At 43.9% G+C, this 25,900-nt stretch overlaps 2 protein-coding genes across 3 annotated transcripts; one reads left to right on the forward strand and one right to left on the reverse strand.

Moving 5' to 3' along the window:
* Positions 1 to 4,065: 4,065 nt before the first annotated feature.
* Positions 4,066 to 6,447, reverse strand: HMGB2 (high mobility group box 2). 2 transcript variants are annotated; one of them, XM_039551178.1, is made up of 5 exons: positions 6,356 to 6,447; positions 5,677 to 5,847; positions 5,364 to 5,509; positions 5,096 to 5,270; positions 4,066 to 4,609 (listed from the first exon to the last, which is right to left on the reverse strand). In XM_039551178.1, exons 2-5 carry the CDS (start codon positions 5,824 to 5,826, stop codon positions 4,454 to 4,456), a joined length of 627 nt encoding a protein of 208 aa, XP_039407112.1. In that variant the 5' UTR covers positions 5,827 to 5,847; positions 6,356 to 6,447; the 3' UTR covers positions 4,066 to 4,453. The 2 variants fall into 2 exon arrangements, with proteins under 2 accessions (XP_039407112.1, XP_039407110.1); XM_039551176.1 differs by having other exon boundaries at positions 6,279 to 6,412.
* A 12,423-nt stretch (positions 6,448 to 18,870) lies between these two features.
* On the forward strand, positions 18,871 to 25,900 carry SAP30 (Sin3A associated protein 30). Its single transcript, XM_039550974.1, has 4 exons — positions 18,871 to 19,444; positions 20,691 to 20,813; positions 23,424 to 23,522; positions 25,566 to 25,900. The coding sequence occupies exons 1-4, from the start codon at positions 19,142 to 19,144 to the stop codon at positions 25,686 to 25,688; spliced, it is 648 nt and encodes a 215-aa protein (XP_039406908.1). The 5' UTR covers positions 18,871 to 19,141; the 3' UTR covers positions 25,689 to 25,900.

Below are 25,900 nucleotides of genomic sequence, written 5' to 3' on the forward strand. Positions count from 1 at the left end.
AGGGGAGCACATATTAACGTGTAATACAATTTGTACTTACACCATATTTCACCCGCTGGTTTTACTGTTCCGTCACTTCAGGCTGCAGGCTGACTTTGCAGATCTTCACTGCTAGCTCTTGTTATTCATCCAAGACCTTCAATGGTGACTTATTTCTTTTATGAGAAGTAGACCAGAAAAGCTCAAGTAGACCAAAACTACCTGATCTCCTTTACCTTAACGTTCATAGATTTCTTTGAAGAATATTTACAGCTCTATGGAACAGGATTTCCTCTTGTGAAATCGCAAGTTCTATTTAGCCATTTGTCCAGCAACTCTCAGCTGTACTGTGGCTCCTACCAACTTGCCATATGGACATTACTGGTCTGAAGCTCTCTGCACCTCCACAGAATATTTTCTAAAAATTAGTGTCATGTTTGTGACCTTCCATTCCTCTAGCACTTAAGACAGTTTTAAGTGAAAAAAAAATATAAAGTATGGTTCAAAGTTCAGCCATTTCATTGCTTGAGTTCCCTTAGAATTCTTGGATGAATACCATCTGTCCTGTCATTTTGTTTCAAGACCTTTTACACTTGGATTTGAGACAGATGCTTCACCATGCCTCTTCTATTAAAAAAAAATTGTCATGAAAACTGCCTGAAGCTCCTCTACAAGGTTAAAAAAGTTTTCTTGTAGGCATTGCTACTATATCTTGAGCATCCATTGTCCCTAGGACAGTTTGGTAGCCCTCTTGGTTCTGAGGATGCCCAGACTTTGGATGAGTTAATTTTCTTCCTTGTAGCTGGTACAGTGCTGGGAATTGGATTTAGGGTGAGGATAATGTTGATAATGCACTGATGGTTTAGTTGTTGCTGAGCAGTATTTACACTTAGTCAAGGACTTACTTCTCAGCTTCTCATGCTGCCCTGCCAGTGAGGAGGCTGGGGGTGCACAAGAAGCTGGAAGGGGACACAGCTGGGGCAGGTGACCCCCACGACTGACCAAAGGGGTATTCCATACCATATGGATCAGCATATAACCAGGGTGAAAGCTGGCTGAGAGATACTCTTTGGGAACTGGCTGGGCATCATTTGGTTGTTTTTCATTTGCATCACTTAATTTATTTCTCTTTTTGTTACCTACCTTTTCATTACAATTTATTCATTTATTATGATATTATTTCAGTTATTAAACTGCTTCTATCTCAAGGCATGAGTTTTCTTACTTTTACCGTTCCAATTCTCTCCCCCATCTCACTGTGTGGGGGATGTGTGGGGCTTGGTTGCTGGTTGGAGTTCTACCATGACAGATGTGTTTGAAACGTATTTGTCTGTTTTCTCATATTGCTGTGATGCTCTTTTGCTTTGCCACATTGCTGTGTCTGGCCTGTTGATGTGCGGGGTTTTTTCTGGCTTACTGGTTTAGAAATAACTTGAACTTTCTAAACACTGCTTTCCTACATTTGTTATTCTCTCATTCTTCCTCTTTTTCCACCTCAGACTTATTTTTGGTGGTCTTTTGCTCTGCTTTACTGTGTGGGATGTCTTTATGCTGGATGTCTAGTGCAATGTGAGCGTTCTCACAATGCCTGCAACCATTTGGGGCATCCTTTTTAGTTTTAGTTTTAGACCTCCAAGTTCACCTCCAGTGAGTTATTTCATAAGTTTGTCTATATTGAACACTGATGTGAAAAACTAATTTAGCTTTTCTTCTGTGGCCTTATCTTTTCCAAACATTCCCCTTACACTTTGATTACCTATTAGTCCTTTCCAGCAAGTGCTCACAGATGGGCATTACATGAACTCCCTGACCTGACACATCATACTTTTTAAAGCTTAATTTGAAAGCAGTTATTTTCATGTACTCTTTTCCATTTGCCTTTATATTGAACATCCTTCTTACCAAAAGGACAAAATATGCTTTTTTAAAAAACGCTAATTATCTTTAGTCATGACATCGTTCTCAGTTGATAGATCAGCCTGATACAGAGCGTTTGGTGTGCACACAAAGTGATCTGTGTCATGATGTGGGACAGGCTATAGAGCAGTGCAGCAGCCTGTTTTTCACAATAAAGATCTCTCCAGCAGTCAGGATATATTTGTGAATGAGATCATGAACAAAAGTAACCCACAGGCACTGTTTCACAGAGCATTGTTAGGACGTGCAACACAAGAGTGCCAACATTAGGCAATTCTGCAGTGATCTGTGCAGAAGTTGTGCTGAAGCTAAATTAGCCAATTAGTGTTTAAATGAAATAGAATCCAAAAGCTATTTTAGCTCACTGAGAAAAATATTAGAAGAGCTCCCTTATTCTGAATTATCTCAAGATGTGTTCTTATTCTGACACAGTATTTAAAATTCTGCAACCTGTGCAACTTGTGGGACACCTGAAAGGTTATATTTTGTTCCAATTAAAAAAAAAAAACAACCAAACAAAAAACCCCAAAACATTTCAAATAATCAAATTGGTCAATTTACTCTGACTTTACTCCTCCACTGCAGAAGATTTAAATAATCCTATCAGAAAGACTTCTTGAAGCATCACTGTTCTGCACAGGGAGAGAATGCTAGAACTGAGAGGAGGTGATGGTGCATTTCTACGGGGAAATCTGAACAGGATATGGTAACAAGACCAGAATAATCTTGGATACACACTATAGCAGGGAATTGCCTCTAGATGGAAGAATTTTTGAGTAAAGGATACAGGTGCTGTAGGACTGCAAATTCTACAGCAAAAATGTTCTTGAGCACTGGAGGTGCTGTGCACAGAACCACTGCCTCCCACTTCCAATTTAAGCCTGTGGCTTCCCGAAAGCTGAGCCTGAAAAATGGAGCCATTGATCCCACCTGTGCCAAGTTATCTCTGGCAGGTGCAACATGTAAAACAGCAGCTAATCCTTCTGACGCTACTTACGTATCTCAGGGGTAGGGTGGGGAGAAAAAGCAACTCTAGGCTTCTAAGGCTCTCAAAGACTAACACCTACTCCAGTATAAAAATGTTTGAATTGCCCTTACAGTTACATAGTATATTCTTTAAGTATGGAAATTAAGTGTTTTTCTTGTTTCAGAAAGTGCTGTTATCATTGACCTACCCAGTGACATTTACCATAGTAAAGTCCTGGAAACACTTTTTATCTTACACATAATACAATGATGGGACACAAACATATTTCATAAGCTAGTGGACAATAGGGAGGCATTTTAAACAAAATCTTGGAAGCCTGCCCTTAATATAACTTTTTAGACATTACACGTTTCAGGGCTGGACTTTCAAGGGCTAATAAAAGGTATTTCCTGGTATTTAGCTCAACAAATTAAGCTATTTAGTTTAGCTGTAGGATCTCAAATTCCCCAGTTGAAAATATTGTTAGGGATCTAGATTTAAGCCTTTAAATACACTAAACTAAAATAAAAAGTGAAAACCAAGAAACAGTGTAACTGGTGCTACTGTTACAGCCATGAACAGGAACATATCAGGTGCACTTGTTCTTTATAAATGCCTTCTCTTTCTGCAGGAATCTACTGGCATGTGTGGAGGTAACATTCCAACATCTTTCATGCTGTTCTGCAAACTGTGTATTTTATGAGAAGCCACTAATTCTGGAGCCAGGGGGAGAGGGAAGGAGTAGGCAACATCTGGGAAGACATGCCTCTAACCACATCTGTCTTATAGCTAAGGCCAGTGACCCTGAGCTCTGCAAGAGAAAGTTCCAAAAATTCACTCACTGTCGGCTACTATGCCAGAACAAAGTCCTGTGCCTTCAGCAGTCCGGGGAAAGAAAATAATCCAAGAGTGATTACCAAGAACTTCGCTATTTAATAGGTTTTTGGTTTCTAACCAAAAGGTAACACAAGCAAATGCTACTGCAAGGAAAGCATCAGTTGCAACTCATGGCAGTGGATGTGGGAGAGGAAATCAGTTAAAGGAGTTTAAGTGGCCGCAAAAACTCCAAGAGTCAATCCTTAAGGGACTTGCCAGTTTTGCAGTAACAGCAGGAGCCCAAGAACACCGCAAAGCGCTTTCCCACACAGGATCCCAGCTTTCTGGGGGTGCCCAGCCTCTCAGAAACATCATGAATACAAAAATAATCATGTACAACATTTTATTACAAAACTGTTAAAAAAGTAATACAATGCAACAAAATACTACAAAATAGAAGATCAGCTATTAAGCTACCTTTGTTTTACTTAGCTAAAAAGAAACACCTGGCTATCAGTCACTGAATTTCAACAAAACCATTAAATATGCAGAAACAGCAGAAACATCCAACAATTTTTTTTCTCAAACCAAACTGTAGCAGCCCTTGGCTACTGCTTACATTATAAATTGGAAGTCTCCCTACAAGGAACCACATTACCTATACACAATTCTGTACAGATTTTTATACCGACGCTAACAATGAGCTGCACTTGAGTTCACATTCTTAGCAAAATATTGGATTTTGAGCATAAATCTTTACAGCAGGACATTCATTTATTCTTCATCCTCATCTTCTTCCTCCTCTTCCTCTTCTTCTTCCTCTTCCTCCTCCTCCTCCTCTGGTTCTGCTTTCTTTTTAGACCCTGCAGGCCTACCTGGGCCCTTTTTTCCTGCATCACTCTTGCTCTTGGCACGATATGCTGCAATATCCTGCAAAAAAAGTGCTGTTAAGTTGCTAGCAATAGAACACTGAAGACAAATTTGTACTATGGTATTTCAATACAACTGCACTGCACAGATCAAACACAGTGCATGCAAACCAGCAGGATTTCCACCTTGGGACTTTCATGCTTACATCTTTAGGCAAAAGAGCATTCAATGCAGACAGTTTTAAGAATTTTATGACCACAGTGCTTTGGAGTCTGACTGTATTTATTTTAGCAAGCAGGTGACCTGTTTTCTGGTAGTGAGGCATCTTACTGGTAAAATCTCTAGACATGCAAAACCCACATCCAGGTTCCCTGTAAGGATTCCAGATACCTGCCCCAGCATACCTTTCCATGTGTTCTAAAGCCTGACAGAGATTGACGTAAGCATTAAGAATTATAAACCCCATACGCTTTGGGTGCAAGACACAAGCCACATATTTACAGTGAGCTCCACAACTTTACTATTGTTTTATTGCTTTTACTGTACCTTTTCATACTTCTCCTTTAGTTTTGCAGCCTTCTGTTCATATGGCTGTTTATCTTTGGCCGACTGTTCGGACCACATTTCACCTAATTTCTTTGCTGTATCTCCAATAGACAAGCCAGGATGATCATTTTTGATTTTCGGACGGTGTTCAGAACAGAAAAGGAAGAATGCTGATCTACATCGAGAGACAGTGATTAAAGTTAAATATCAAACAATTAGAACTAATACTTTTTTCTGTGTGGGGGGAGGGGGTTCTAGAAACACTCACGGTGGTCTTTTAGGAGCGTTGGGGTCCTTTTTCTTTCCCTTTTTCTCGCCTTTGGGAGGAACATAGTTTTTCATCTCCCGGTCATAACGAGCTTTGTCTCCTTTAGCCATTTCTTCAAACTTTCCTTTTTCCTTGCTTGACATTGTCTGTGGACACACAGAGGGGAAAGAAGAGTCTGGATGAGATAAAGCAGCTACTGACCCACTAATGCCTAAGCAGCAGCTGCTACCAGGGATCTTTTCCCAGCAGCCCGCAGCAGGGGCGGGGGCTGGCCGGGCAAGGGCTCAGCACGGCTCGGCCCGGCCCCGCTCACCTTCCACCGCTCTGAGCACTTCCGCGAGAACTCAGCGAAGTTGACGGACGAGTCCGGGTGCTTCTTCTTGTGCTCCTCGCGGCACGTCTGCACGAAGTAGGCGTACGAGGACATCTTGCCCCGCGGCTTATTGGGGTCGCCTTTGCCCATGGCGAGGTCGGCGGCGGGTCCCTGCGGGGGGAGGTGGGTGGGGAGGCGGTGTGGGGCGGGGCCGCGCCTCAGGCCGTTCCCGCCTCTCGCCCGCCGGCGCCTTCCCGCCCCAGCGCGCCCGACCCCGCCCCCGCCGCAGCCCCTCTCCCCGCGCCCCCCCGCCGGGGCCGCAGCACCTTCCGCCGCCAGGCGCCTCTCCCCGCCCCCCGCGACGGCTGCAGCGGGCAGCCCGCCCGGCCCCGCCGCCCGTGCCCCAGCCCGCCCCGCCGGGGCCGGAGCGGCCGCCGCCCTCCCGGCCCCACCCGCCCGCCAGGAATCCTCCCCTCAGCCCCGGGCGCGCCGCCCGCCGTCGGAGCCCCTCGCTGCCTCTGCGCCCAGGATCGCCGCTACCGTCCCCTCCTTCCCGCTCTCCCTCCGTCTCTCCCGGCGCGCTCACGCTGCGCGGGCCTTGCCTGGCTGAGCGGAGCGGGCGGCGCGGGCTCTGCTCCCTCAGGTGCTGCTGCCGAATGGTGCCCGGCCGCGCACTTACCGCCTCTTGTTTTCCGCGGCACTGCCCGCCACAGCAACCCGACCCGCGGCGCCCGGGGACCCGCCCCCCGCCGCAGCCGATTGGCTGCCGCGCCGGTTCAAACTGCCCGAAGCTCCGCCCCTTGGCGCGGAGGCCGGCCGGGATTGGCCGCGTGCCGCTCTGACGTCAGAAGCCGAGCAACTCCCGAGCTAGGTCGAGCGCGAGGGGGTCGTTGGCGCTCATACCCGTTGGAACCGGTTGGGGTGAGGAGAGTGGGGGGGCGGGGCAGGGCGGAGCGCGCTGGGCGGCGATTGGGGGAGAGGGACGGTTTAAAAAACCGCGGGGGCCCTCGCCATTGGCTGGCGGCGGCTGCGGCCGATCTGATTGGGCGGAGCGCGCGCGCTGCGGCGTGGTTTAAAAATACAAAGCGAGCGGGCCCGGCGGCGGGCTGGGTTGTGCGTCGGGTCCCTCAGCGCTGCCTCCCCCGGCTCGGGGGCGGCCGGGGCCAGCAGCGCCGCCTTCCATCCCTCCCTCCGTCCTTCTCTCCATGGGGCGGGGGTCTGGCGGGCAGCAGCCGTTGGCTGTAAAGCTGGACTGAAAGTTGGGTTTCGGCGCCTAAGCTAACCCGTTCCTGGAAGCCCCTCCTGCTCCCCTCTCCCAGGCTGGAGGGGTTTTGGGGTTGCTTGTGAGAGGTGGGTTCCCCCACTCACACCCGGGCTCTCTGTAAAGTGCAAGCCGCAGCAAGGGAAAGCCTGGGGCCCAATCTCGGTCGAACTGAGGTTTTAGTGCAAACCACGCCTGTGGTTTGCATTAGTGCTTTCAAGTGCACCGCTAGCTGTGAATCTGGCCCGTTGGGTTTGGGGAGAAAGTTTCCACACAGTCACTTATTTTACTGTGATGTGACCCCAGACTACATGATACAGCTTTTGCTGATGTTGGTTTTCTTCTGTCTGATTATCTTCATCCAATTCTCTACTTTGGGTAAATATTCTTAGTAATTTAATTGGTTTTTAACACTCTTGTTTTTTCAGGTGTAGTTTATAGCCCTGGTGAAAAGCAGGTTATGACTTTGTTTACTGAAGATGAGATACCTTCAGTAGAGCTTTAATCACATTAACCTTTCTCAATGGTAAGAAAAAACAAATCAAGCTTTGAGACAGCAGTACAAATCCCTAAGCTATGTGAGAGTATTGGGTAGCTGCAGGTGTGAGAGTGGTCAATGTCTTGATCTCCAGTCTCCCCATTCACAGTTGCTCAGTATAAGAACTTATTAGGTACAGTTTTTCAAGCCTTTTTTCTTCAGTTCACTAATGTGGTAGTAAATGCCTTCTTTATCCCTGTTTCATTTTAAGCTTTGTATATTTGCCTAAACTACAGTCCTAAAAGCCAAAAACCACTACAGAAGGGGGTAATTGGGAGGTAAACTGACACAGCAACCCGCAGATATGCATTCCCTCTGCAGATGTCAAAGCCTTCACAAGCCAGTTATCCACAATCTTGTATCAGTTCACTTATGTGGCTATTACTTTTGATAGTGTTTAACATAGAAATAAAGCTTAGTCTTCATTACCATCTAAAATAAACATTTACATGGGGGATGGTTTGTTATTACTGTAAACCATTCCACTGCTTCTCTGTAGCAAATTAATGTTTCAGTTCTACAGTACTGAGTTCTATGTAAGTCTATCCAATTTGCAAAGAGTTATTTTAATTTGTCATGTGGCTTTAAATATGCCTTAACTTCATATTTTACATGGAAAGTGCTATTTTGTTTGGTGAGTTAAGCTGCCAGATGGGTCAGTTGTTTACTTTGTGGTAAACCATGTCTTGATGACAGCTTCTTGTGTTTTCTAGTTAATAAAGCAGTTTTGTAAAAGATGGTAGAATTTTGCAATACAGGTGTGTACTGATTGAATCGGAGTACAACCATTGGTATCTCTGGTGTAAAACCATTCCTTGCCTGCCAGACTGACCTAGACACACTCTGTCAGTTATTGGAGGGGAAAAAAAAAACCCCAACACTTTAGTTTTATTAAATTTTCACTCTTTTAACATATATATACCAAGTTCATGGAAAAAAAAATACTTTGGAACAGCCTTTGGAAAGTTTGTGATATAATCACAGTAAGGCTTTTACTGTTGCTTCTGTTTTTATATCTGCTCTAAAAATACGAAGAAAATGATTGTGGAAAAGCAGGTGGGTTGAGAAAGTGTAATTACTGCTATGGGAAAAAAGGAGATCTGCCTTTCAAATGATTTAATCAAATGTTTTAAGAAAGAAATTAGGTTCTTTAAATTTTCTTACCTGGAAAAGAAAGCTTTTGTACACTTAAATTGATCCATACAGTGTTACATCATGCTGTCTCATACAGCACAGGACACATAAGAAACCAAACAGTTGTACTCCTTAACATCTGTCTGTCCTCCAACAAGGAAGGCAGTATTGAGAATTTTCCATGCTTGAACATGATACTGGAAGCTTCCCACAGCAGTGCCAATGCTGAAAGCCCCGCACAAGAATGCTGATGTTAGAAACTTGTCATTCCCAAAGCCGTGCCTTCCTCCCACCACCCTCGTGCCTGGAAAAGCACTTCTCTGCTTCCACAATAAGCTGTCACTGTTTTTCATTGTGCCACGCTGTTGCTTTTCAGACAAAAACACAATTTCTGTCTCCAGAGATTCAGCCACTGTTACTCTTCTAAAGCAGTGATCTATGCAGCATTGACTTTGGTCGGTACGCGTGGTTAATTTATTAACCACATGTGCATGACAGTTGTGGGGAAGAAGCATAAACTCTGGGACTTGGAGTTTACTTCTGTGTGAATAATTCTGCTCATGAGATGACTCTTAGGTTTTATAGCTCCCTAGCTTTGAGCCCTTCTGAGTTTCTAATCTGCTCCACAATTTGGGGCGCTATTGTTAACTCAGCTTAATCTTCAATTAACTGCAAGTGAGGAGAGATAAGCAATGAGGCTAGAAATGCTGGATAGAAGGTAGAGAAAAGACCAGATGGGTGAGACCAGGTTACAGAGCTGAGAAATGGATTTAAAGAAAAGTATGTCACGGACAACAAAAATGTGTGATGGGAGTGATACTGCTTTCTATCATACTGTGTCTCTTGGCTTCTGTGGGCAGCTTCTAGAGTTTTTCTGGATAGTGGTGTCAGTGTAGACAAAGCAAGGGAAGAAAGTAACAAAGGCCTTTTATTTGAATTAAATCATCAGTGGATCCATTACAACAGTATCTGTTCAGCTGAGGAGATTGCAAACTACAGTTGCATGACAACTCTGACCAAACTTTCATTCTGGTGCATTTATGTAGTGATGCTGTTGGTTTTAATTCAGTCAGTTGGATAAAGAAGTTCTACTGTCACTTCCCAGAAAATCTCCTACTATCCAAATTCCTGTATGGAGTATGCCTTAATTTAGCCTAATGGCAGTAAAATTCTGCTTTGGAAAGTTATCACTCTTGATTGATAGACAATTTCTTCTTCTGGACCTGAAAAGTCAGTGGATGAATAACGAAAGTGAGTTACAACTGCTCTCGATTTTAATCTAACCTAACTTTGCTAATAGGAATCAAAGATGTTGAAAGAAAGCAAATTTAGCTTTAATCAGCAGGTTTTTTGTTACAGAAAAAAAGATTAAAATTCAAGACACAAAAAACATTTAAGTAGGTCACTGCTTTGAAAACCCTTTTAATGTGAATTACGAAGTCTGCAGACAGCAACAATGTTTTTGGTCTATTTTATGTGAGCATTTCTCACTATATATATGGTGGGAGCTGTAGGATGAAAATCAAAATCAAAACTACTTAAGCTACTGCTTACCTAAATTCAACACAAAACTTATTTTATTGTAGTGTTCCAGTTATAAGCAGTTATTTTCTTTGATAATAACTTTGATAAAAACACATATAACTGCTGCTGCCCAAAAGTTTACAAAACTGGTGTTTGTGTCAATATCTTAAAGAATTTCATTTAAGATAATGTATTAGAACGTTCCCCATTTTTTCTGGTGTTGTTTAACATGTGAGTAATATGTATGTTGTAAAAATGAAATATATTTACCCTTTAAACATTAGTTTTATTATGTGGGCTATTGTAAAGCCTGCATAACCAGTTAAGCGGCTCATAGGCAAATGTGGCTGTGTTAGTTACACCAGGCTGGGTTTGTCTGAAAGCTCAGGAGCTTATTTCGACTTTGTGCTGTGTACCCAATACCTAAAACAAAGGCAGCCTGCATGAGACACTATCCGGGACAGCTGCAGAGCAAAGGCTGAAACTGCAGTTGTCATATGATAAGAAATAAATACAGCAAATCTCTTCTTGTACCAACACAGATAATATTAGGAACAGTAGTAATTCCTGAGCACAATAATTGTTACCTGAACTTTTTCAGTCTTGATTTGACAGTAACTTTTTTTGCATTGGGTTTACAAACTTTTAACATTTTTTTTATCTTTTTGCTTTTCTATTCACCTTGCTTTCACTCACTTTCTTGTTTACATTCAAAGTAATACTTATACAACATTTTCCCCTCAATATATTTTAAAAATTTCTTTGTTTTGCTATACTGCTAATCCCTTTTTACAGGTATGAGAAGAAAGCAGCATTTGTCTTTATCTATTGGATAGTTTCACAGGCAGCTTAGAGGGGCTTTAAAATGTCCTAATTTAGCCCTAATTTACAGTAAGAATACAGTTTAAACGGGTAAAAAAAGTTTCTATTCTTCTATCCCCACCCCCAAACTCTTCCAGCATCAGTAAACATTGGTACTTTGCCTGAAACATATACACAACTTACTCTTAAGAAATGAAATTCAATTGCCAATAAAATTATTCTGTCATTTGTGAGTTGGAGAGTATAGTTTGAGGACTTTTTTTTCTCCTTCTAAGCAGTAAGATAAAGGGTTGGACTGCCTCGGGAGGTGTGACATCCAGTGAGCAGATCCAAAGAGCCTGTAGTCACAGTCCAGCTTCTGAATAGTGATGTGTGACACTAGCTGCTGGTGCTTCTCCTGCCAGAATGAAGTACCTGTCAACCCATGCTACCTTATGATTATTGATACATTTCTACACAGCAAACTAGAATGCTTTGTTCGTACCCTTGCCCAGTCCGGGGGACTGTTTCCTTCTGTGGTCATTAGGGCTAGAAACTTAAAATGAGGCTGAACCTGACAGTAGAAGCTGTCACTGCAGCTCTAAAGTCTCCTGGGAAAGAGAAAGAATAGTTGGAGTTGACAAGGCTGTGTGTCATGGGCTGCAAGAGGAAGGAGCCAGCAGAGATAAGCAGGTTTGGCCGGTAACAACGAGGTCCCTCCTAAGCACCGTGATATTCATCAACACACTGGTCTGTGTCTTGCATCCAGGTACTGGAAAAGCTTAAATTAATTTCAATGGGTCTCATTAAACTTAAATGGGTCTCAAGTGTTGGTTGTGTGGTGTGCATCCTGTGCTGTTGTTAAGGTAGACATTGGGAGAACAATTTATTCTGTTACTTCCGGCACCTAGTGCTGTGATATGTGTCATAGAAATGACCACAGGATACATAGGTAATCTGAGACTAGAAAGAAAATGCTCGTGAAGTTTTGAAATTGTTGATTGAATCATCAGTCTCATTTTTAGTCATGGATCCCATGGGATTTTCCAGCAACTGCTGATATAAATGTATAGTTTCTCTACAGCACCCTGTTGCATACTCTATACTTCAAAAGTACTTTATAGTAACAGGGGAGGTTGTTTCACAGCTATTATGCTACTAGAAAATGTGTCTGCCTGTAATACCAGTCAAAAGCTAATGCTTCTCTTCCAGAGCCCCAGTTCTCATGGAAAAAAAAAAATCTTGAAGTTTGATAATAAACCTGTGGGCCGATGGTTAATCCTCATCATTTAGTGTGACCGTGTGTGAAGTTAAGTAGAAGCTCTCCCTAACTACTGGCAGGGATAAGCACCTACTGCAAATGAAAAAGAATCAGGGAGCGGCACAGTTCTGCATTTGAAGAAATAAACACAGAAATTTCAAGTTGTTCCCTGTCAAAGATAGGTTTGCTTATTCAAAGCTAAGGAGAAACTAAATAGCAGCCCAAAACATGTCTTTTCCAGTTTTTAAAAGTTGAAAAACATCTGTATCTGTAAATGCTCAACTTCAATGTAAGCCTTTAAGAGAGAAACCACCTTGATGAATACACTCCAGTTCCTAGGCTTGACCATGTTGTGAGATTTTTATTTTGCTACACTTTATACTAATAATTAGACTTTATATGATGTTAATTATGGTAATATGTACAAATACTAAAAGCAGAGAACTCTCATTCTCATTTTCTAGTAGCTGAAAGTTTACTTTGTAAAGATATGATTCGTTTTTGAACAGATTTTCATTATGTAATTAGAAACACAGATAATCACACAACAAAGAGGTGAAAGTTAAGAGGTAAAATATCTGTATTATTATTTTCCTAATTCTGACATAATTTACAAGATCCTGCTCCAGCAGTCACTTCTGGAGAGAGGTAAGGGTGTTTTTTTTAGTGCCTGTGAATAGCTATAATAGCAAAGTTGGGTCTCATTTGTGGTGTTTATATAGTTAATAAATATTAACAACCAAATACTTGGATAAAGGCAAAAAAAAAACCAAAACACCAACTTCTAAACCCATATTTGTTTAAAACCTTTAATGTTGAGACTTGAGGGTGAGGGTCTCTTTTTGTGTTCTATGGTTTACAGCATGTCCTTCAGCAGATTCAGATACACCTTTGCAACTGTAAAGGCTAGAAGTTTTATCAGTATGATAAAGTCATACTGATATAATATCACACTTTATCAGAGTGAGACTCTAATATTAATCTTTCAAGTGAGGAAATTGAGAGCATCAAAGATGAACAGCAATATCTATTAAAGAAGCAATGCTTTTGATCAGCTGCTGTGTATTGAATGTGACTAATAGCAGTAGGTACTATTCAAACATAGGAACATAGTACATTCTGCCTGGTGGCCATTTTTTGTGACAAACTTTGCAAAACATTTTAGCTGATCCTCTTCCCATAATACTTCTCAGGTAAGCATTTATTGTCAAGTGATATCAGCAAAAACCAGCTGCAGTTCTGAATTATTGTTATACTTGAGTTTATTGGAATGTAAGCCAATCTATGTCTTTTACCCAGGAGCTCTGCAGGAGGTCAGGAAAGCATTTAAACCCCAAACACACATGTAATTGTATTGATTTTATTTGTATAAAAATATGTAATTTTACTGATTTTATTTGTATTAAAATGTCTGCATTAATATCAGACTATTTTGTTTTTATTGAGGGAATCCAAGTATCTAACTGATGGTTCAGTGGAGGAAGTGTTCACCTGCTCCCAAGGGGCACTTAAAATTTGCTGTTGACTTCAACAAGAGCTAAGTCAGACCTAGAGATGGTTATAACTGTACTGCAAAGACAGGGGCACTCAAAGAGGCTTCAGGGCTACAGAACTTTCCTATTTTTCTTTCTGTAAAAGGAATCCATATCAGAAGAAGACATGATGGTGTAACAGAGCCCTGTAGTTTCCAGGATCCTCTGACAAAACCGTGAAGATGGTGTAGTATGTGTTATACAAAGCAAGAACCAAGTGGTTAAAGCCCTTGTCAAATCTGAATTTCTGTAATAAGAAAGGCTGTAGTACAGAGTATATAGAGTGCTTTTTGTGGTATCAAGAGTGCATTAGAGACCAGCAAAATTTGCTGAAAAGATATGACAGTTTATCTTACAGGGAAAAAATCTGAGCAAGTTTTTTATTTCATTCCAAGGGATTGAAAAATAATTCTTAAGCAATATCCTACATTTGTCTGTTACTAGTAGTTAAGTTTTTATTGCATAACACAAAACCTCTAGGGGTGATACTTTTCTACAATATGTTCCAGATAGCTGCATTACATTTCAGAAGAGCATGAACGATGATTTAGTGGGGTCTCTTTCTAACTGTGTGATCTCATATCACATGAAACAAAATGTTACTCAAAGCAACCTGGATGAACAAGTGATCAGTGACTGTGAAACAAGGAGATGGAGGTGCACTTTGGTGAGTGGGATCTTCTGGGGAGGAGGAGCAGTGTTGAAATTGAGGGGTACCTAAGGCAAAGCTGGAGATTGGCATCTCTGCTTCTGTGCAGTCATTGTGTTTGAGCTCTCTCTCCTAACTCATCCTTCGTTGTTTAAGTCCACCAACAAACAATTTGTCAAGTACATTTAACAAAGAACATAACGGTTTCTGTATTTTTGCATGGAAGAACGAAGTCTTCTATCAGAAGATCCTTTGATGCCCCCAGTAACTAATGGCTTATTCTGAAAGTGAATTGGCACAAACCATTACAAGGACTATATAACAAAACTTTAAAGCTTTTACAGTACGTGGGTTTATCAGTTTTAATCCTGTAAACCCTAAATTATTCTTAAAATAAAATGTGTAGTTTTGGACCTTCTTTACCGCTTTAAACCTTTTAATAAAAGCCTGTGTTATATAAACCCTTTCATACATCTTGAGTTTCCATTGTACAAGGCTGAATGCTTAGAAAAGCAAGACTGGCTTCAGCTGGGTTCAGACCTGGAAATAACTGGTTAAAGTTATGATTTTTTTCTTCTATTACTGCATTTCTTGAATCATATACAATAAGGTCTATGTGTACTAATACAGATTAAGTTTTGTTATATGATTAAGTATCTGAAATTATATTTTAACTATCCTAGCCTAAAACCTGTAAAGAAGTAAAAAAAATACAGTCTGTAGGCAAGTTCCAATATTCCTATGCTTTGGGCTCTATGCTTTAACAAATTTGGACAATAAAATTGAAGCAGAGCAACAGGCAGTAGCAGGTTAGGTGGTGCTGGAGTGGAAAAGGAAAATGAGATATCAAAAAACAGAAAAAAGAAAAGGAAAAATAAAAAGAATAGCATTTTGTCTCTGGTAAGGAAGGAGAGATTTGGTCACTGTTCTTTATCACAGACCATGAATGCCTGTTGAGTAGGTTGCTTTTTTATTAAAACCACCAGCATGTGTGGTGGAATTTGCAGAATTTTTCAAGTGTTTTAAAGGAATCTATTTTTCACTGAAATAGTTACAATACATAACATAAGAAAATGTGTGTTTGCTGAGAAAAAATGTATACCAATAGTTTTCCTTATTATTCCTTTTGCAAACAGGATAATTTCAGGTGCTGCACACAAGTGCACTAAAGTACACTTGGACTTCAAGTGAATGGTACCTGCTGGGGAAGGGAATATTCCTCCCCAGCTGAACTTTATCCCATGGAAATGCATACAAAGTTGCAAGCCACCTTCCTCTTCCAGGACTGATTACTAGTGATGCGTTTGCAATGTGCTTGCAATATATCCAAGGTGATGCATCTGATTATCATTCTTCTCTCTCAAATTACAAAACACATCAATCAAAAGCTAACAGGAGCTGGGACATATGGCATCTCAGAGAAGCACAAGCTGCTGGGCTCCCACCTGTGCCTGGCCTGCCTCGGTGCCAGAGGGGGCACTGAGTCCCGCTGAGTTCAGAGCCTGGGAGCTGTGAATTCAGGCAGACTTTTTGGGATGCTGCAGTTCCTGCTCTTTCTGCATGCCACATACAAGTCATGCATGCTGTGTTCTTGGCACCCACAGGGGATATAGATTACTGCTGCCTTCTGTACTGCTCAGTTCCACTGTCAGTCCTAGTGACATGTCATGTACAGGGTAGCTGGTTTGGAGCTGCTGTTTCCTTTGAACTGATTTAATTTTTGAAGTTTAATCTGTATATGGTTGCAATGGTGCATGTTTTTATGTTTATTTAAAACATCTCCACATACATGGTTTATTTATAGCTGAACAATTATGCTAGCCACTACTAGAGCTGATGTTATAAAATCTTAATTTTAGACAACATAGTCCACAATGATTTTTCTTTCTATTTCATGGGGCCCAAGCTTTCATGAAAGTTAGCAAACCCTTTTTGTAGTAAGCTTCATACTGCCTGATAAGCCCATCTAGCTGCAGCTCTTTGTATTTTTCATCCCACATATGATGCAAGATTAAAAGGGACGTGATTTCTTTGTTACTGTAAGCAGGCATTCATACCAAATGAGGTGGTCATCCCCCTGCACCAGTCACACGGTCCTGCCCTTCTACTGCACCATCCTGTGTGCTGGGGCATCCTGCAGCTGAGCGGTAAAGCAGATCAGGATTAAATTTAAATGATTTTTCTTGTTGCTAGTCTAGTTGTAACCCAATATAGTTAGCTGTGCAGCCACAGAAATGTTTTTTATGGCCACAAAGAAGCACATGGCACAGGTGTGAAAATGAGCAGTTTACAGCAGAAGCAGAACCAAGTCCCACGATTCTCTTATCATGATCTAATCATGAAACTATGATACTACTTTACTTGAAATTACACTTATAAATTAGCATCTTGGCAAGCACGGCTGGGTAACATAATCAGGCTTTTAACTGCTCCCAAACCGTACAAAGAGGGTCAGAAACATTTAAAATGCACAAGTGATCTTTCCATCAAACCAAACCACAGCAGCCGGACCCAGACTGGCGTATTTTATGCTCACAGTAACGTCAAATCCATCTGAAAAAAAAAACCAAAGGGACCTCAAAAGACAGTCTGAAAGTCTAGAAATTGTTATTCATGACCCAGATTTCCACTGAAGAATTCCTGGAACTCACCCTTGTCCCACTTTTCTCAGTTTATGCTTCCTATATTCTCAGATTTTAAGGTGTGCTATGATTGGTATTGGGGGTTTTGTTCTCTTTTATCTTAACATTATTACATTTTTTTAAAGTTTGAAATCACAAGAAACTCAAAAAGTGAGTTAAACCTTTGCTGCCTGAGATTGCGCAGCAGCAGAGCGTGGAACTAAACCTAGGCAGTACACAGTCTTCAGCTTGGCTGATAACAAAAGCGGAATTCAGTATTTTTTCCAACTCTCCTCCTATTTCCCTCTCGAATCACTAAAAGGTGCCTTGTGGATAACTGCTGTGACATTTTGCTCAGTTTAGCTTCAGTTACTGTATCCTCCATTCAGTTGCGACAGTGGGACCTACCCTTATTCTCTAATACCACGTTACGCAATCAGATTAAGGAGCCATCTGCGGCACAAACTGAAACTGCTCTATAATCGTGTTCCCGGCTCACGCAGAACTTTGGCTTACGCAGGATCTGTGTCTCCTTGAATTATTCACCGGCCTCCCTGCTACTCCTTCTTCAAGCTGGAAACGCACAGCAAGCGATACGGTCAAATATTTCAGCGATTAAATCATTGGGCTTTGAGTATGCTCAGCTCAGATGCCGTTTCCGAGATTTAAAGGGATATTTGCGGTAGTTCAAAGGGAAAGCAAAACCTCTCCTCCTTCCTTGCGCGTCCTTTGAATGTGCTTGAAAGGACAGTAGATCTGAGCTTGCTGCTTTTGCCACTCTGCTGTCAACAGCTGAATTGTTAAATGATTTAATGCCAACGCATGTCTTACGTAGCTTTGTAAAGCCTCAAAACTAAAAATACCTGCTTTTATCAAGTATTCTCAGTGTCTATTTTACCTAGTCGTGTGCACAGCAAGGTCTTGGTTCATCATTAGCGAATATAATTCTGCATTCTCACTCTTTTCTGTTGTTACAGTCACCTTTACTAACAAAAAGTCCTTTTAAATGACAAAACTGGAAACTCGCACTGTAAGTTGCCTTTGTCTTCAGAGGGCTTTGCCACAGGAACGCAGGACGGAGCCCTGACTACGTGCGTTGTAAAAGCAGCTCTAACAAAGGACTGAGCTTTGTTTGTTTTCTGCCGAGAGAGACACAGCCGGCGGCTGCGCTGCGGCTCCCGGAGAGCTCCCTCCTGCCGGCGGAGGGGCAGCAGCGCCCGGAGAGAGCCTGCTCGCCCTCTCCGGCCGACGGGAGCCGCTGCCCAGCCATGGCCGACAGTAAGCGGAGAAGAAAGGAGGCAGGGAGGGAAGAGGCAAAGATGGAAGGCAGGAGATAGACGATCCGGAACGAGCAGCCCGAGCAGTGCTGGCTTCGGCTAAAACACTAGAGCGAGAACAAGTGGACAGGAGGGAGCTGCTGCGGCACAGCGAGGCGCCGCCGAGGGCCGGGAGGAGGCAGCCGGCCCCGCGTCGCTGGGAGCGCGGGTACGCGCTCGGCCGTGCCAGCGGTAGCTCCGACCCGCGACACCCTCCGGGGCCGCCCTTTCACACCGCACGGACGCGCCGCTGGGGAGGCACGGGAAGGGGGGGGAAAGAGAGGCTGATGCACAGGGCTTTTTAAAGGTGGGCTGAGCCTCTGCTGCTGCTACCGCGCAGCGGGCCCGGCCTCCAGACGGGAGGAAAAGAGCGGAAAAAAGAAGCGGCTCCCGTAGTGCATCCTGCACCCCGCCGATGCCGCGGCCGCGCCGGCCGGGACAGGAACTGCGCTTCCCGTGGGGCCGCGCGCGGCAGCCGGCATGCGCGGCGGGCGGGGCGGGGCGGGGCGGGGCGGCAGGTTGCTGTTGTTACATAGGAAACAGCTGAAGAGTCTCCACATGACAGGGGGGGAAGGAGGAAGTGGGGTGGCCCGCGGGGCTCCGCCGCCGCCGCTCCGGTAGTCGCGGGGCTCGGCCGGCGGCTGCTGGCGGGGAGAGTCCTTTCCGCAGCGCGTGGGCTGACCGCCCTTGAGGGTGGACTGGCGCCCCGGTGCCGCCGCTGAAGGGAGGCAGGCAGGGAGCGGGGGAGCACCCCGCCGGGCCGCGGCGCCTCGCCGGGGAAGTTTGGTGCGGGGCGGGATCCCGCCGGCTGCGGCGGTGGCGCCGGGTATGAACGGCTTCGCCCCCGAGGAGGTGACCCAGCGCGGGGCAGACCCCGCCGCCGCGGCGGTGGTGAGCAATGCGGGCTCCGCCGTGGAGGTGCCGCCGCCGCCAGCGCCGCCGGGGCTGGGTCCGGCCGCCGCCGCGGGCTCGGCGGGCGGCGGGTGCGCGGGCGGCCCCGGGGCCGGGCAGCTGTGCTGCCTGCGGGAGGAGGGCGAGCGGTGCGGCCGCGCTGCCGGCAACGCCAGCTTCAGCAAGCGGATCCAGAAGAGCATTTCGCAGAAGAAGGTGAAGATCGAGCTGGACAAGAGCGTAAGTTCGCGAGGGGAGGACGCGCCAGGGCAGCCGGTGGGACGGGCGGACAAAAGCGGCCGGTGGGTCGCTGCATTTGTGGCTTAGTTGGTTGGGGGACTTTTAATCAAGTTTAGTGGGGGAGGAGGGGTGTTTGGCGGCGGGGAAGTGTTCGTAGCACGGCCGAGTTTGGCTGGCACGGCAGGAGCACTGCGTGAAAGTCCTCTCCCTGCGGGCGGGGGGTAGCGCCCGCCTGCTCCTGGGGTCCCCTGTAACCCCAAGAGCCGGGGCATCGGCTGCGTGTGCCCCCCTGTAGCCGGAGCGGGGGTAAGCGTGGCCGGGAAGCGCCGCTGCTCGCCGGAGCGGAGCCTGCATGGCTCCCGGCGCGCTAGTTTGTCTGTGTTGCTGGCGAGGGCCGCGCTCGCTGCCCCGCCTCGTGTTGCAGCGCTGCACGTCTCCCGTGCCGCTTTATCTTCCGCTCGGCAGCCATCGGGCCCCGCGCAACGCGGCTCGGCACGGCTGGGCAGGGCGCGGGGGGCGGCCGCTTTCCAGCGGGGTGGGATGCCCGGCAGCTGGGAGAGCGCCCGCCCTCGCTGGGTGCCGGGAGGGCAAGGCGGGCTGCGGCGTGGAGCTGCCGGCGGGAGCGCCCCGCGCCCGGGCCGGGGCTGCGTGCGCCCCCAGGGACCCCGGCCCGGCTCTCCAGGCCGGTCCCTAGCGCTGCTTCGTGCTCTCATTGCCCTTAAAGCACGCGGACCTGGGGATTCCGGGCTGGTACGCGCCGAGACCTCCCAAAGCGTGCAGATCCCTACGAAAGGGAAACTTGTAAAAAAGAAAGAAAGTAAAAATAAGTGTGTTGCGTGACCACGCCGGGTAGCGGAAGTAAAACAAGGAGGGGAGGATATAGCTGGGGAAACGAGAGCCGTCTCTTAGCCCTGCAGAGAACAACTGAAAGCTTGTTTTTTGTTTGCGTGCTGCCTGGCCCCCGCGGTGCGATGCGCGGCCGGAGGGAGGGAGGGCAGTGCTCGCGTGGCTCCGCAGCCTGGCACTGCTGCATCGGCCGATTGCAGCATTTCAGCGAGCTCGGGGCCCAGCCGGTGGCAGCGATCTGCAGCGCGGCACACTCTCCATTTAGAAGAAGCCAGTAGTAAAGCTTCCTCAACTCAGTTAATGTGGCTGTGATTGCTGAAGGGTTGTCTATGTACGTGCGCTTTAGTCAGTGTGATGCACTGCATGGATTTGATTGAAAGACACCGTTTTATTCTTCTAGGCAAGACATCTGTACATTTGTGACTTCCACAAAAATTTAATTCAGAGTGTGAGAAATAGAAGAAAGAGGAAAGGCAGCGATGATGATGGTGACTCACCAGTGCAAGACATCGACACTCCGGAGGTAGCTAAATGATTGTGTTTTGTTTTTTTTCGAGTTGTTTTGTTAAGCTTCTCAATGACACCGAGTCTGCACCAATAGCACTCTCCCACTTTTACAGCTTTCCTTATATGTGGGAAAGGCAAGATTCTTGATTCTCTCAGTTCTTAATATAACAGAATTTAACTGAATTTTGTGGCATGTTTTCTGATTAAATGGTGCAGAGTAGAATGAACGAGAGTCTCTATTTTTAAGTGTCTGATGGTTCTCTCAGAAATCTGCTGTTTTCATCTTTCTCCTCAGTGATTCCTCTCCTCCCTAGTGCTTTGCCACATACCGTCAAACTCTTATCTTTTGCAGGAACTGACAACCTGAAGGGGATTGCATATAGTGCTTGGGATATAAATGCTTCTCTGTCCTGTCCCTCCAAACTTTTCTTTTGTGCTAAATGCTTTGCAGATGGCTCTTGGCAATTGCTCCATTGCCTTAGTCATGTTAAACACTGAAAGTTTAATGATGGTAGCTTTGTTTCTGCCCCACTGTGGGGGAAGAGCCATTTGGGGAGCTATGCTATGAAGGAGTGGAGTAGAGAAATACGGTGTCTTTTCAACCTGTTTTCTCCACTGCACACCAGTGAAATCTCACCCATTAAAATAAGGGAACTAAAGCATTCAACTTTTTTCATAGTGTAATGGGTCGGTCTTGAACATAAGGCTCTCTTTTTCTTATACATGCTCTGGGTTATTTCTGCTACAGCGTTGCTTAGCAGGTGCTCCTCAGTGTGTTAATTTTGAGCAGAGGCTGTCATGCCTACGTGGTCCCTTCTGAGAGGGATTGTTAAAACATTCTTCAGAAATTGCTCTGTAAGTGTTAATTTAATGGCATCCTTATGGTCAGCATATGCATATAACAGCAACATAAGAGAGGAAACTTTGCATGGGAGTCTGTGCCTTTAGGCACAGGGCTCCAATCTGAAGGCTCTGGCTAAGAGGATTTTAGGAGATTGAAAGTAGTTTGATGCTGGGTAGTGTTGTCTGTCTGTTAAATATCTGGAATTGTTTCTTGGGAAGTTGTGTCTAAAACTAGTGCTGTGTGTGACTTCAGGTAGCTCTCTGACACTGGGTAATTGCAGCTCTCCTGGAAGCCTGTTTTGTTTTCTTATGCCAGGATTATGAAGCATGTCACAGCTGACGGATATCTCCAGAACGAGAAAACAAGCTTTTTTGCTTAACAGTATTATTATAAAAAAGAAAACTGGGAACTGTTTTTGGGGAGCGTCAGCTGGCCCTTTGGGCAAGGGCAGTATGTTCATTCCTTGTAATTACTGTATGCCTTAGATGCCTGTTTGCCCTTGACTACCTTTATTTTCAATTATTATCCAATTTGCTAAGGAAAAAAGTATCATTCTTCTGGTGATTTGTAAGGCTCTCCCATTTGTATCTCAATCATGACCATCTTTGCTGGTTAGAAGTGATTCCTACAGGAGGGGAAGAAACTCCTGCAGTACTGGTAGCTTCTGGGGCTTGGTGAAAAGTTGCTGCTACTCCTTTGTGTGATGGATGCTGTGACTTGGGAAGTGGAGTTTAATGCCATGTAAACTTTAGAAACACCAAAGGATACCATCCTTTGTCATGCAAGGTGGCCTCACCTCAAGTCTGGCCAGGTTGCCAAGTATGCAGTAGTATTGCTGTTTTAAGTATTTTGGAGTGAGGCTGTTAAATTAATTTAAAGCAAAAGTGAATGCCTTCATCAATCTTTATTGCAGTGAGTTTGGAAAATACTATTGTAATTGCAACTGATCTAGTAGAATTTCTCATTCAGCCTGCTTTCTGAGCTTGCTCTCCCACTCAGTCATCTGATTAAGCTCTCTTAGGTTGTCAGGGAGGATGGGAGGGTAAGCTGTTGCTGGGAGAAGTGACTGATCAGAGTACACAGGATTCAAAACTGGCAGAGTACTGGATTAAGGCTGTATATTTGTATCCCTGAGAGGACCTTGTGTAATTCTCTGAACTGTTGACTCACTGAGAAAGAGTTTCGGACGTTTATGCCCATGCACACAGTTCCTGCATTTTGTTTGTGTATCAGGGATGTGTTTGGAGAGCAAGAGTGGTTTACTCACCTCGAGTCAAGAAAACTTGTGCTCTAGACTTTGTCCTGATTCTAATATGTGCTCTTCCATGGTGCAGATGTGCTGTGTCTTGCCTGTAATCTGCATAAGATTTAATGGCTGAAATCACAATACAGGGGCCTCCTTTGAATCAGCATCTTCATAGATGTTACATGAAAGTTGTTACTGGACTTTGTGTTATCATGCTGGAACTGGGAAGCAAACAAAAAACCCAGAACTGCTTAAAGTACAATAATGAGTTCTGAATACTGTCTACAGCTAAAGGGAGGTAGAGCCATGCTTGGATACAACAAAACGCTCTCAAACTGAGCTGGGCTATTTTCCTTTCTGCTGGAAGGTGCAGGGTGGAGTTTTGTTTTTTGTCAAAATGACATCTGCTGAGCTGACTGTTTACACTTGCGTATCTGTGAGATTCCAAAACGTTTTTGCGAGGCAAACTATTAATGACTGAATCTTTTTCAGTTATATTAGATTGTTTTCTTCCCCTTCCCCCTCTTTTCTTCTAGGTTGATTTATATCAGTTACAAGTAAACACACTTCGAAGGTACAAAAGACACTTCAAGCTACAGACCAGACCGGGACTTAACAAAGCACAGCTTGTTGAAGTATGTATGAGTGTTTCCCATAATAGAAAATGCAACTTGCTATGGCATGTGGTTTTCTATACACTGTGATCCTTGCATAAAGTGCCTATATAATCTGGGTTTTAGGAGAACAAAAGGGAGCTGCTTATCTAGCTTCCTTCATTGGTCACAGCTCCCGAGCCAAGTAGATCAAAAGTAAAAGCTCTTTCCAGAGGAGGGACCCTTAACTCCCAAAAGGAGGGTGTTCTGCTTAAAAACACAGTGTTAAGCTGGAACAGTAAGATGATCTGCATGCCCCTAAATATCATAGAATCATGGGTTTATTCTGTCTGTGCATCTATCACAGCTTCACCTGAAATGTCCTGCTAAAAAAAAGCTAGAAACTGAGAGGTGTCAGTGAAGTTCTGGTAAGGTTCAGACTTTGCTTTAAAAAGCTAGTTACTGCAACCATAGGTTTCTGTATATGTAAAGTACAGAAACCTGAAAAAACATGATGCTATTGATAATGAATTCTGTTAAAACCCCTGGAATCTGCTGTCAGAAAACTGGAATTTTATGGAATTAGGGTTTTTCTTATTACTGTTTCTAAACATGCTGATGCTGCATGCCAGTACAGCTGTATGTTAGCATCTTTGCTTCACATGAGTGCAATTTTAAAGGAATTCTTTTGTGCTGCAAAGGTGCAGTCACAGCATATTGGTAAGTGGAAGAGCTGGTGATCCTAACAGGAAGGTATAGCTACTGATTTTTCACTTTTGTGCAGTGATACATTCAGCTGTATTTAAGTGCAGACACTTTTTTCATCTCTCCCTTAATCTGTGTGGATTAAAAGCAAGGCTCTTAAAGGTGTGGGTGATCTCGAAGCTGAACTGTGAAAGAGTAGTCCTGCTGCCACTAAGTGTAAGAATGCAAAATCAGTCTTTCATTTTTCTCATATGTAGGTTAGTTCTCGAATTAGCAGGACTGTGATTTGAAGAAGCACAAGCAGTTTTTATTCTGCAAAACTGGTGTTTCTAAGAGTCTGGTTTAGGTGCATTGCACATGATACTTGCACTAGATTATTCCTATGCTGCATGGTGAGCACGGGCAAAGCTGCTTCTGCCACATGCTTGATTTGACTGACCTGCAGGTATTTGTGAGCCATAGCCACAGAGCTTCCTTAGTATACAGTGCATTTGATTCCTTGTAATCTGTTCTAACGCACCAGAGACACTGCTCTGGCTGTTACTGAAAGTCCACTTCAAATGACTTTGTCAAACTGTTTCTCTGTGAATGTTTTTGGAGGTAGAGTTTAGAAAGCTGCTTTTTTAGATAGGCTAAACATTTATTCTTCTATCCTGTGGTACTTAAATGAGCAGTCCCATGTTTTTCACTTCATAATTTTAATCTATCAATCTGGCAAAAAGCCAGAGAATAGACTCAGCCAGTTACAATATTTTGCAACTTTCTTTTAAAGCTGGTGTTCATTTTGATGAAGGGAAAGGCTTCTGAAATGACAAGTGATTCAATAACTGCTTACAGATTGTCATATTTCAATGGTTACAGCATGGTAAATTTTCATAGATAGCTGTTTTGAAGAGCTGAATGTTCAATTATAATTCTCTGATATTCTTGTGTTGTGTTGATGTTTCTGTACGTGATTTGATGGAGACACACACCACCTCCCAAGCTGAGAGGAGAACAGCAGCCTCTTGTTACTGTGCTGTCACTGTTGATATTCTGTAGTCATCACCTGTTACATTCAAGCTTTAACTGAGCAGATGAAATTATAGTCCCATGGTGGTTGTGATAGCTTTGAGGGCTTTTTCCCCTGAAAGACCTCTGGACTTTTTACTTTGTAAATTAGGGGTACAATCTGCTACATTTAGTTCACAGTTATCAGTAAAATGATTCCTGTTTACCTTTTCTATGACTACTAAAGACTTCAGAAAAGAGGCAACATTTCCCTTTTTTGTAAGCTTCTTAATCAGTCTTTTAAACTTTATTGTAGTAGATTTAAATTTGAATCTTCCGTTTTTGCATGTAAGAGTGATTATTTAATTTCCTTGTATTCTTCCTTTATAGATAATTGGCTGCCATTTTAGGACAATTCCAGTGAATGAAAAGGACACCTTAACGTACTTCATCTACTCAGTGAAGAATGACAAGAACAAACCAGATCTAAAGATGGATAGTGGGGTTCATTAGGCAGAAAAGGTTGGGACTGAGACTTAGGCTGCAAAGCAAAAGACTGAGGTTTTGTTGATATGCAAAAGCTTTCTTTGTAACTTTTTCTCCTGAGAGAGTTTGTCTGTCTTATTTTTCATAACCTTGCTGATTTGTTTGAAAACCATCTCTTATGAAACAAATTTCCTCAGCAAAAGTATTTTAAATAAATATCACTGATATTGTTGCTCAAA

Source organism: Corvus cornix, chromosome 4, assembly GCF_000738735.6.
Source record: "Corvus cornix cornix isolate S_Up_H32 chromosome 4, ASM73873v5, whole genome shotgun sequence".
NCBI lineage: Eukaryota > Metazoa > Chordata > Aves > Passeriformes > Corvidae > Corvus > Corvus cornix.

What these genes read in the sequence shown, in the direction of transcription:
- SAP30 (XM_039550974.1), top strand. Translation starts at nt 19,142, where the DNA reads ATGAACGGCTTCGCCCCCGAGGAGGTGACCCAGCGCGGGGCAGACCCC. An exon ending in AAGACATCGACACTCCGGAG is followed by an intron (nt 20,814 to 23,423) that starts GTAGCTAAATGA and finishes CTTTTCTTCTAG; the next exon opens with GTTGATTTATATCAGTTACA. An exon ending in ACAAAGCACAGCTTGTTGAA is followed by an intron (nt 23,523 to 25,565) that starts GTATGTATGAGT and finishes CTTCCTTTATAG; the next exon opens with ATAATTGGCTGCCATTTTAG.
- HMGB2 (XM_039551178.1), bottom strand. Translation starts at nt 5,826, where the DNA reads ATGGGCAAAGGCGACCCCAATAAGCCGCGGGGCAAGATGTCCTCGTAC. An exon ending in AGTGCTCAGAGCGGTGGAAG is followed by an intron (nt 5,510 to 5,676) that starts GTGAGCGGGGCC and finishes GTGTGTCCACAG; the next exon opens with ACAATGTCAAGCAAGGAAAA. An exon ending in AACGCTCCTAAAAGACCACC is followed by an intron (nt 5,271 to 5,363) that starts GTGAGTGTTTCT and finishes CTCTCGATGTAG; the next exon opens with ATCAGCATTCTTCCTTTTCT.